The sequence below is a fragment of the Chrysemys picta genome, chromosome 6, assembly GCF_011386835.1.
Source record: "Chrysemys picta bellii isolate R12L10 chromosome 6, ASM1138683v2, whole genome shotgun sequence".
Lineage (NCBI taxonomy): Eukaryota > Metazoa > Chordata > Testudines > Emydidae > Chrysemys > Chrysemys picta.
This window is the reverse complement of record NC_088796.1, coordinates 19,319,687-19,331,926: the sequence shown is the minus strand read 5'-3', so window position 1 is coordinate 19,331,926 and position 12,240 is coordinate 19,319,687. Positions and strand designations below refer to the sequence as shown.

At 39.8% G+C, this 12,240-nt stretch overlaps 1 protein-coding gene across 32 annotated transcripts in view; it reads left to right on the top strand.

The window, feature by feature from the left end:
* TCF4 (transcription factor 4) overlaps positions 1-12,240 on the top strand; it is a 324,983-nt gene that overhangs the window by 100,855 nt on the left and 211,888 nt on the right. For 28 of the 32 annotated variants that reach the window (XM_065598779.1, XM_065598775.1, XM_065598770.1 and 25 more), the window contains 2 exons: positions 7,473-7,534; positions 11,088-11,184. The exons of the other annotated variants lie outside the window; for them this stretch is intronic. In XM_065598779.1, coding sequence (XP_065454851.1) covers positions 7,473-7,534; positions 11,088-11,184 — 159 coding nt within the window. The remainder of the gene's footprint in view (positions 1-7,472; positions 7,535-11,087; positions 11,185-12,240) is intronic. 32 annotated transcript variants of the gene reach the window in all.

Genomic DNA, 12,240 nt, shown 5'->3' with positions numbered 1-12,240 from the left:
GGAGCACCCTAGTTTTCGTGTATCTGCTGTTCCCTGGGATTTTTGAGCAGTCCATGGTGCCTTCTGGGAGCTGGCACGCACAGTGCAAAAAGGAGGTGGTGACACAGTTGCAGGGTGCTGCCCAGCAGAGGATATTGAAACCTCAATTCAGGAAGCCACAAAACATGGACTTACCTTTAAGCATGTAAGTAGTTCCATTGATTTCAGTGGGACTGTTTCCAAGAATCACAGAAGAGCTCATCTAGTCCAGTCCCCTGCACTCATGGCAGGACTAAGTATTATCTAAACCATTCCTGAAGGTGTTTGTTTAACCTGCTCTTAAAAACCTCCAATGATGAAGATTCCACAACCTTCCTAGACAATTTATTCCAGTGCTTAACAACCATGACAGTTAGGAAGCTTTTGCTAATGTCCAACCTAAACCTCCCTTGCTTTAATTTAAGCCCATTGCTTCTTGTCCTATCCTCAGAGGTAAGGAAGAACAATTTTTCTCCCTCCTTCGTGTAACAACCTTTTATGTTCTTGAAAACTGTTATCCTGTCCCCTCTCAGTCTTTTCTTTTCCAGAGTAAACAAACACAATTTTTTCAATCTTCCCTCATAAATCATGTTTTCTAGACCTTTAATCATTTTTGTTGCTTTTCTTTGGTCTTTCTTCAATTTGTCCATGTCTTTCCTGAAATGTGGCATTCAGAACTAGACACAATACTCCAGTTGAGGCCTAATCAGCACGGAGTAGATCGGAAGAATTACTTCTCGTGTCTTGCTTAAAACACTCCTGCTAATACATCCCAGAATGACGTTCGCTTTTTTTGCCACGGTGTTCCACTGTTGAATCATATTTAGTTTATGGTCCACTATGACCCCTAGATCCCTTTCTGTAGTACTCCTTCCTAGGCAGTCATTTCCCATTTTGTAAGTGTGCATTGTTCCTTCCTAAATGGAGTTCTTTGCATTTGTCCTTACTGAATTTTATCCTGTTTACTTCAGACCATTTCTCCAGTTTGTCCAGATCATTTTGAATTTTAAGCTCATCCTCCAAAGCATTTGCAACCCCTCCCAGCTTGGTATCACAAACTTTATAAGTGGACTCTCTCTGCCATTATCTAAATCATTGATGAAGATATTGATCAGAATTGGACCCAGAACTGATCCCTGCGGGACCCCACTTGTTATTCCCTTCCAGCATGACTGTGAACCACTGATAACTACTCCCTGGGAACGATTTTCCAACCAGTTTTGCACTCACCTTACAGTAGCTTCATCTAGGTTGCATTTCCCTAGATCAGATAAAAGGGCCTGACAATATGGATTTTTTTAAAAATAACTAAATTTAAAGAAAGAAAGAAAGTTTCTGATAGAGCATGCATTAAATAATGTCCTTATTAAAAAAAATCATACATGTAAACTTTATAAGGATTTTTCTGCTTCCTGGCTGATGGTCATAAGAATTATTTTATCAAGGAGCAAACTGACCAGACAGGGGAACCGGTAAAACTGACAACACAAAGTGCTGTCAAAAACACAGTATAATCAAATTTAAAAATTAGGGAAATATTGCTACTTGCTGGCAGCTATATGAATCTTTGTGTTACTTGCAACTGTGTTCCTGATCCTGCATTTGGATCCACACAAGTGGGTCCTTACATCTGTGCAGAGTACAGTGGATTTCAGTGACCTCCATGCACGTGCAAGAGTTTGCCTCCACGGATCAGATTGCTGGATCAGGTGGATACAAAGCTTTCAGACATACATGTAATTTTCAGGTTGATGGCACCCTTTTAAAAGCTTGACCAAGATGATGCAGTTTGCACTGCCCCTTGAAGCATGTCAGACTCTTGTTCTGGCAGATCACCAACCACATCAGAGAATGGAGCACTGGTGTTATGTGCTCTTGAGAGGTCAGTCCACTCATTAGACAAGCCTCTATTCTGCAGTGGCTCAAGCTTCCAGGTGCTTTTCAAATGCAGCCTCAAGTCGAACACATTGCAGTAATCTATCCTTACACAGGCATGGATTACTATGGTGAGTACTACAGCAGGAAGGAATGTTCACAGTCTCTGAGCTAAGCTGTAGATGGAAAGAAAAGAAAAGCATTACATGCCACTTTTGTCGCTTGGGAATTCAAGAGTACCGTAGTTATGGGTACAATACAGCTGAGGACTGTAAACTGAATTGACCAAAGATGGATATATACATTCAGTAGGAGGCACACTCACCGCTCTGGCCCAGTCCTTTGGATGTTTTCTCCCTATCAACAATTTCCATCAAAACAGAGCGGAGACTAAATTAATTTGCTCCCAGACTTTCGTCAGACACTGAGGGAGAAAGGAGACTACGCTGTCTGGGATCAGCAAATGGCTGTGTAGGTTTGAGTGTCAGCCTTGTACGGATGATACTGCAGGCTATAATGTTAATAGGATTACTCATGTGAGTAAAGTTAGTCAAGTTAAGTTTGTAAAATCAGACTTTTGTCAGACACTGAGGGAGAAAGGAGACTACGTTGTCTGGGATCAGCAAATGGCTGTGTAGGTCTGAGTGTCAGCCTTGTACGGAAGATACTGCAGGCTATAATGTTAATAGGATTACTCATGTGAGTAAAGTTAGTCAAGTTAAGTTTGTAAAATCAGCCTTCATTGTTCCTGAGGTGTTGGGGTTGAAATGTGCTGCTTATATGTGAAAGCAATGTTATTATTACCATTATGTAATATATGCAAACAACACTACCCGAAGTGGCTACTTTTGTTTCACTTTCAGTTTCACACAGAATTATTTTAGCCTTTTCAAATATGCAAGTCTTCATTATTTTTCACAGTAAGTTTTAGGAGCTAAAAGACCAGTTTTGTAGTATTTTTCTTGGTTTGTTGGTGATGTTTGCAACACTATCGTTAACACTGTGACAGCATTTACATTATAAACTCCATTTTTGGAGGTTTATAACTCAGCCATAAACATTTACTGCAGGCTGATATTTGGCACACCTGGTAAGTGATTAGTTTATATTCTCATGTAATCATATTTGGTATTTTGGAAAGAGAAGAAAGAAACATTATAAATATAAAGGAGACGGTATAAGAAAGTTAGAGATATTTTCATGGACAAAGATATGCATAACATGCAGTATTGCCAGTTTGCCTAAGGGGTTTAATATGGATTTTGGAAGCTATAGTACAGTCATTGCATAGTGGTCCAATGCCTGATCCAAAGCTCGTTATGGGAGCATTTCCGCTGACGTCAGTGGGCTTTAAATCAGGACCTGAAAACATTAATTATCAGTTACATAACACAAATTGTTTGTAAAAAAATCCTGCTTAATTAACCGAATGGCATGGATGATCTGATCTGTCAGGTAAATGATACACATTTTCTTTCTTTGTCTAGAGCTTAATTAAATATTTACCTGAGAATGTCTTTTGTTATTAACACTTTACACTTTTATTGAGATAGTAGGAATTATTATATGGGAAAAAATAAAATTAAATACAAAAAACTTTAAGATAAAAATAATTTGTTTACAAAACATTAATAGTCATACTACCCATATTTTAGATTTCCTAATGTTTGGCTTTGCTCCTCAAATGCTTAACCGACCTAAGTTAGAAGTGCAAATGTACTGTTAGATACCCAGTTATCTATATCAGAATATATTATATATAGTCACACACATATATTTAAATGCAATGCTGTCATTAAAATTCCTCTAGCAATCTACACCAAATATGTTTTTTTGTGTAATTAGGTTAAAAGCTAGTGTTTGTGCTTAACAAATAACAAGCAATGATATTATTAAATCCATAAGAAATAGGTTTGTCACGGAGTGTGGGGGGACACAAGGCCCTGCACCCCCGGCTTCCTGCGATTCACCATGACTCTCAGCCAACCAGTAAAGCAGAAGGTTTATTTAGACGACAGGAATACAGTCCAAGACAGGTCTTGCAGGCACAGACAACAGGACCCCCCTCAGTTAGGTCCATCTTGGGCTCCCAGGGCGCCCCAGCCCCCTTGGGAGGTCAGAGCCCTGTCTGCCTCCCAGCCATCTCTCCAGCCAGCTCCTGAAACTCTGCCTTCAGCGACCCCTCCCACAGCCTTTGTTCAGTTTCCCGGGCAAAGGTGTCACCTGGCCTCTAACCCCTTCCTGGGTTCTCATGTTACATGCTCAGGTATTCTCCATCCGTCAGTCTCCCATTCCCCCAATGCAGACTATCCTAGCCACACTCCCCTGTCAGCATTCAAAGACCACAGTAAGAACAGTGCCAGTTCGTCACAAGGTTGAAGAATAATAATGAAATGTGATAGTGCATTATGTGCCAAACTTATGTCCTCATCTGGAATACTGTGTTCATTGATGGCCACACTAACTCCAAAAGATATAATGGCAATATTGGGGAATTCAGAGATGAGTGATAGGAATGATTACAGGCATAGAAAGATTTCTATGTGAAAAGTGATTTAAAATTACAGGATTATTTTGTGTAGGAGGGGAAAAAGAGAGATGGGATAGAGGTATACAAAATGTGAATGGTAAAGAGAGGGTAAATTGGGCACTCCTATTCACTTTTATTATCATATAAGTACCAGTGGCATTTAAAGAAATGAAAAAGTAACAAATATAAAATTGGTAAAAAGAAATACTTTTCTCTCAACACAGCCTGTGGGATTCATTGCCATTAGATATAATTGAGACCAACCTCTTAGAAGGAGTACAAAAAGGACTAGACATGTATATGGATAATGAAAATATCCACAATTACATTAGATATTTTTTGCCTTGAAACATAAAGGTGCTTTAAAATAAAACCCTTAAAATCAATCACTACATGGTCAGGTAATTTTTGAAGTCAAGCTTGTTTCTTCAGCACTAACTCAACCATGTTGTAACATTTTCTATTCCTGAATCAGGCTCTAGAAGTGCTGGGACATACATCAACTCTTTCTCTTTCGAAAAAAGTACCACAGCTCAAATTTGTGAGCGCCAGTTCCCTTTGAGCCCCGGTCCTTTTGAATATGTGACCCTGGAGTGTCAGAACCAGGGCCGGCTCCAGGCACCAATCCTCTTTTTTTTTGCTTCCCCGCTTCAGCCGCTCCGCAGGGTTTTTTGCTTCGCTGCTCCGGCCGCCCTGTAGTGGGCGGCGGCGCCTAGGAGGGGAGCGCCCTGCGTCCTTCCCTCCCCGCCAACCGGAGCGGTGCGGAGCCCACCCAGCAGGCGGCGCGGCAGGAGGGGCCGAGTGCCGAGTGGCAAGCGCCCCGCTGAAGGAAGCCCTGGCCGCACCCTTTCTCTCTCTCTCCCTCCGCTCCCCTCCCTCTCCTCCCTCCCCCGCTAGCCAGGGCGCGAACTCCACTGCCCAGGGCACGTCTGCAGCGCAGGGAGTCCCCCTGCACCCTGGCTCCGGCCGCCCCGCACGTTTTTTTTTTTTTTTTTTGCTGATCAGAACAGGGGCCCTCAAATATAATATTAATAGCAAAATCAAATTTAGTGAAATATAACACATCATGAAAAGAGACTGAATGAAATTTACTGTTCTGGCCCCAGTCTATCAAAGTTCTGAGGCATGTGCTTAATTTTAAGTATATGAGTATTCTCACTGACTTGAACGAATGCCCTAAATTAAAATGATTTAAATGGAACTGCTCACATGCTTACATTTAAATCTGTCCTTAAGTGCTTTGCTGGATTGGCACCTTATTTAGTCATTAAATGTTTTTTGGTAACTGGGATAGCCTGATGAGATTCCCAACGGAGTGTACTGAGGATTCCATGAGGACAGTGGTCATACAAGCTTACTCCAGCATCCTTGAGTACATCACAAAGAATATAATGCTTTTAGCCTTAAATAGTAGAGTTTAGGGACTGTAGCCTCTTCTTCTGGGCCTTGATACAACCTCAGAACTAACATGGCCTGCCCTGAAGCACACAATTCATTGTCTGACTATCCATGAGGGACATCTGTTCGCAATTGGGGTGTCTTTTGAAGCAGCTAGTCTGCTTCTCTTTCTGAAACATCCCATCTAAAACAATATAAAAACTCATTATGACAGAGGTGACAATTTTAACAGTAATAAAAACTCCTCATTAAAAAAACAACAACTTTTCTTACCCTAGGAAAGACCAAAACAGAAAGAACAAAATAAATTATTCTGTTTACAGTAGCATCAAGAGAAACAGTAACAGAAAAATGTTATGAAACAGCATTCCACCCTTGAAATAACATTTTTGTAATACTCCAGTTCTGTCAAGGGAAATTTAGAGTTGCATTCTGTAACACTTAGCAATTATATATCACCTTTTGTCCAAGGATTTTGAAGCACTTCATAAAGAGTAATTTATTAAGCCTTACAGCACCTTTTTGAGGTAGATATTGTGCTATCCAGTTTACAAATGGATAAAATGGACCAGAGAAAGTGATTCACTCTATGGCCATGTCTACACTACAGGGGCTATTGTGGTAAGCTGTGGCGCTGTAGATAACCCCATAGTGCAGATGCAGCCTATAGGAATGGAAGGCGTGTAGGAACATCACCTCCCCAAGTGATGGTAGCTGCGTTGACAGAAACATTCTTCTGTCAGGCTGGCTGTGTCCACACCAGTGGCTAGATGGGCACAGCTATGGCACTCAGGCGTGAGGATTTTTCACATTCCTGAGCTCCATTGCTATGTCAATCTTTGTTTGAAGTGTAGACCAGGTCCCAGTCATACATCTGTTCAGCAGCAGAGTTCAGGAAAGGATGCAGGAGTCTTGATTTCCCGGGCCATGCTCTAAACACTAGACTGTACTACGTCTTTGCAATTTTGCCATATCTTTCATATTGTATGTTGCTACTGCCTCAAAGAGAGGGGGCAGAAACGTCTAAGTGGTTGAGCACACTACTGAAAGCATCCAAAGCTAATGGGAAGATTCCCATTGATTTCAATAGGCATTGCATGAGGCATTAAGGAAATTCAGGAAAATGCTTAAGTCTGTAATTACATCCATCTCTATTCAGGAAAGCGTTTAAGCATGTGCGTAACTCCTCCTGACTTCACTGGGACTTGAGTACATTCTTTCCTGAATTGAGTCTGAGTGAGGATCTGTGTAGGAATATTTACCTTGAAAATGTTTTAAATTAGCTTCTGGGTTTTCTCTGTTTCACCACATCTTATTTTTGATGTTTGATTATATGTATTTTGCGGCAAGGATTTTGGTACAACTTTAACTGGTACATCAGAGTCAGGTTTTTGAGTCTTACGAAACACTGAGCCACTGAAGTAATTTTTATGTTCAAACCTCTGGTTCCTGAGGGTCCAGTTCATTTCTGCTGTGAATTTAAATGAGTTAATTTAAGTGGTTGGGTCAGAAGCCACTATCATCGTAGTAGCCCTATGCCTGATTCTTAATTAAAGGCAACAGGAGATTAATTTGAAACATTAATTTAAAAGTGCTTACACAAAAGGAAAGAATTATTGCAATAAAGCCTAAAGAACTTTTTTGTCCCTAGATGTAGAAGACAGAACTAGCTCAGGGTCCTGGGGGAATGGAGGACATCCTAGTCCATCCAGGGTAAGTATATCTAATCTTTTTCCTAAACCAGACTTCCTGCATATGTAAATTTACAATCTTAAATTTGAGTTTTACACCTGATTGCATAGAAAAATGTACATGCAAAGTTGGCTGTAGACCAGCTTCTCTTCAAAATTGCTTTTTTACATTCTTATCTGATCCTGTGATTGAATTTGACACCTGCTCCACTCCTGCTAACAGCTAGCAAGAATTTTCATTAGCCATTTTGCCTTGCTAGTCAGTATCAGCCATTGATCCAACACTGTATGTTATCTCAGTGCTGTAAGAGGCATTTTTTGTTATTGTTGACATTTCACTTGCTGTAGTTAGCTTGCTAGGAGATTTTATGTCTCACTGGCACAGATACCTACATGCAAAAAATCCATTGCATAGTATTGGGAAGCACTTGTACACTCAAAATGTGCTACTTCATCACCGGGGGTCAGATACTGCCACTCTTCCTAACATTGAATGGTACCTTAGAATCATAGAACTACAGGGTTAGAAGGGACCACAAAGGGTCATCTAATCTAACTCCCTGCCAAGATGCAGGATTATTCCTCACTCCTTGGGTAATCCCACTGAAGTGGAACTACTGGAAGGGAAAGCTGCTATTCCTCATGAGTAGACAAGTGTTCTCAAGGGGGGCAAAATCTGAGCCCACATTTCTTTGTTCCCACTCAATCTGGCCATTTACAGCATCTTTCTACTTCAGACCTCTCTTCAGGTGACCATATCTGCATTGCCCAACCTCAACATTCTGCTCAGCCTCTGTTGGTTTCTTCAGTGAAAAGGCAGAGTTCAAGAGTATAAGTTTTAAAAACCGATATTCCCTGCTTTGGTGGGGGTGTAGGCTGAATGTCTTTAGAACAAATCATTAACTCACGACGGGCTATGTATTTGAGGCTTAAGGGATCCGTAACATTTTGGGAACAATTTTCAACAACTAGAGGCCTACAATCTGCCTATTAAATTGTTCATTTGTAGGCAGACATGTATCTGTATCCTTAAACTTGGTGACTGTGTACACAAGGACTAGTTTTCATTCACATTTACCTATTTTGCATGTACAAATGCATGTTTGCACAAATTCTTACCTATTTGCTCATGAGTGTGCATATTTTGGTGGCACAGCAGAGGTAGCCAGTGTGAAAATGTAGCCCTCAAACGTATTTAGAGCCCACCAATCTTTTTCCCCAAGCTTGAAGGGATAATGCCTCCACTTCCAAAGTCAGAACAGTTCAGAGGACTGTGGATAGTGACTTCTCTTGTCTTCAGGCAATGTGCTACTAACTTTAATCTTCAAAGTACAGTAAGATCTGCCTACTTACCAGTAACTTTACCAACCTATTGCTCCAGCTGTCAAGTTTGACATTCTAATGCATTATATGGATGAGATGAGTAAATCTTTCCCGTTCCTCATATTATAACGCACACACACACTAACATTAAATTAATTCCTATTACAGTAAAGTGTCATTACTGAACTACTACCTACCATGGGAATTACTGAGACACACTATATTTCTTGTTATTTTTATAATAGCTGGAATACAACATAATTCATTAGTTTTGACTTTGAGAAAGTTGTGTTTAGAATTGCGTGGAGACTCAGGATTCAATTTCCATTTATTTGAGTAATAAGAAATATCCCTTCCAATAAAATTGTTTATATGTGTATATACACACACCCCCACCAACAGCTCTGTCCACTTATGGGCCAGATTGTATAACCCTTACATACATTGGGGGCCATTACTCACGTCAATAGTCCCATTGAATCTATTCACATAAGTAAAAGTTCACCAGTGTAAGTAAGAGTTGCACAATCAACCCTCTCTGAAAAAGGCGGAGTCCTGAGCTCTTTAATTGGGCAGACCTCTCACTGGGGTCAGAAGCTTTGAGCCTGTGCCCCAGTCCAGTTGCAGGATCAGGGCCTTAATATTATTCTGAGGATTGGGCTCAAAAATTACAGTGTATACTTCAGGATCAAGACTACTTCTTCATGTATTCTGTAAATTCGTGATATAAAATTATGCAAGGCAAAATGTGGCTTCACCCTTATTTAAAAAGTTTGTTTATATTGCTGTTTAATTGTCTCTTAATGAATGTGAAGGAACAGGGCTTGCAAGCATTGCTAGCTATGTTTCAGCACCCTAAAGTAAGAGTCCAGTGAGGTGAAAGACAGTGTTATTGTTCATATATTCAGTCCATTCTTTTTTTTTTTTTCTCCTATGGGCAGATTCTGCCTTTGGCTAACATGCCAACTGACACGTCTAAGTAAATTTACTTAGCCTTGCATTACACGGCAGCCAGCTGAGCAGAATGATTTTTTCCCCATTTACTGCATACCAGGATTGAATCTCAACCATTTCCATAGAAGAGGAAAAGCCAATCACCATTTCTTATTATACCTGGGTTAGCCTCCATTACATCATTACTTTACACATCTGTCAGTTTTATTTTTAACCTTTTTCCCCCCCTCGACACTTGTGGTTGCTTTTAGAAAAAAAAAAGTTTTGAAAATTAACCTGTACATTCCCACACGCAATTATTTAGGCATACATATCTGAATGTGAGTGTACCAGTATATCATGAGATGATATAAAGAAACGAGCACAGTCCCGGGGGGGGGGGGAAATCCTGAATTTTCATCAGGGCTCCATATCAGCTTTCTGGTTGTCTTATGCAAATCACTTGACCTCTGTGCATCTCAGTTTCCCCATCTGAAAATGAGGATGATATTTGTATGCCTCAGAGAAGTGCTGTGAGAAATTAGTAACGGTGTTTGAAAATACAAATGTAATAGCAGCACTACAGATGGACAAACTCTTGTTCATTTTTGTGATTACTTTTGAGGTTTTGCACAGGTACAATAATTGTGAGTGTAGACTGGGAGGCTAGGCTAGGGATGCTTTGAAAATGTGAGCCCTGGTCCTGACAAGATTTACGCATGTGTTTAAATTATACACTTGACTAGTGTCATTGACTTCAGTGGAAGTACTCACAGTGCATAAAGTTAAGCTCATGGGTTAATCCTTCCAGCTTTGGGGTCTTGTTCCTTAATGAGAAAAAGTAGTATTAATCACCCAAACACTTCAGGCCAAATTTTGCCTTTGTGTGCGTGCAACAACCACTGGGTTAAAATGGCAAATTTCTACTTACAGATAGTAGATTTAAAAAAAAACTTAGATATATTCTTTCTTCTCCCCAACTGATATGAAAGCAGAAAGACTGACATAGTAGGTGAAAGTCATTTGATGGCTTGCACAGCACCACGCTCCCTGGTATATTATCTCAATTACCAGGCAGGTGTGTCCACAAAATAAACACATATTAATTACTAACAAAATACAAATTTTAAACCGGCTTCAAATACATTTTGGAATGCATTGCCCCCAACAAACTCAGTGGAAAAGAGCAATGGAGGGAATAAAGTTTCTTCATTATTCAGAATCGAGGGGGAAAGTATAACTTCTTTCTCTGTTATTCTTACAGAAAATGTTTGTGTTAAAATTGTAAAACTCTTTTCCCCTTCCCAATTTATTAACAGAACTATGGAGATGGGACTCACTATGATCACATGGCAAGCAGGGACCTTGGGTCACATGACAATCTCTCTCCTCCTTTTGTCAATTCCAGAATACAAAGTAAGAAGAAATCAAATTTCTTAATGTGGTTTTGTTTTTCAAAGGCTTAATTTTTAAAAGTGGAAGTTAGTGAGTGCACCATAGTTTAATTTGAGGACTTCCGTTCCTCTCCTAAGCATTTTGGGTTTTGTTGTTCATAGTCTTCGGGAGGAAATATTGAATTTTGCCTCTTGAGCAACCTCATATTTTGAAAAATGTACACCTGTGCTGTTTACTGAATAGCCTCTATTTTCTTCATGTAAGCAGTATATAGCATTTAAAACAGTGACTGCTGTTTTTACATAGAGCGGTGAATGTACTTTCCTGAGGCTTAAGTGTTTTCTTTAAAGGTGTGACCACTTGGCAGAGAATTAAACAGAACTTTTAAAGTACAAAAAATGTTGCTGAAAATATTACAAATAAATGTTCTTTAGAGGGAACAGATAAATAACAAGCGATTGAGATCATAAACCATTGTTTTCTCTGGATCGTGATGGATCATTGCCTGTTGGGACTTGCAGTCTCTCTGGACTGCAAACTTCTGGATTAAAGATGAGGCTGCCTGCAACGTGCTCCACTTGGGACAAGCCAAATTCAGCTTGTGGCATTTGGCAAGTCAGCTCTCACAGTTAAGGAAAGCTTGGACGTCCCTGCATTCATTTTAATGAAGCTTGCAAAGATTTAGTGTAACAGCTATAACCGTAGCAGTGTAAAGAAAGGCTATAATTATTTGCAAGTGAATGATAACTACTGTCTTTAAATCATGGTTGATAAATGAGTTTGGTTAAAGTAAATATATGATGTAAAAATATTAGTAATCCTTGTGCTTGGCCAAGATCACACCCTTCTACTGCAGTTATCAATGAACTAGCTGAAATGCTGTGATTGAATGTAAGCCAAAGAAAACATAGAGCTGTAACTGTGATATATCATTTTGTGAATGTAATGTATTCCCCTAAAATATGCCTTGTCTTTTAATATTAGGAAATATTTGTGAGTTATTTAACATTCGGGATAATGTTGAAGCTTGTAATTATTTGTATGTATTCCCTCACAAAACATAGTTACAACAGTTTC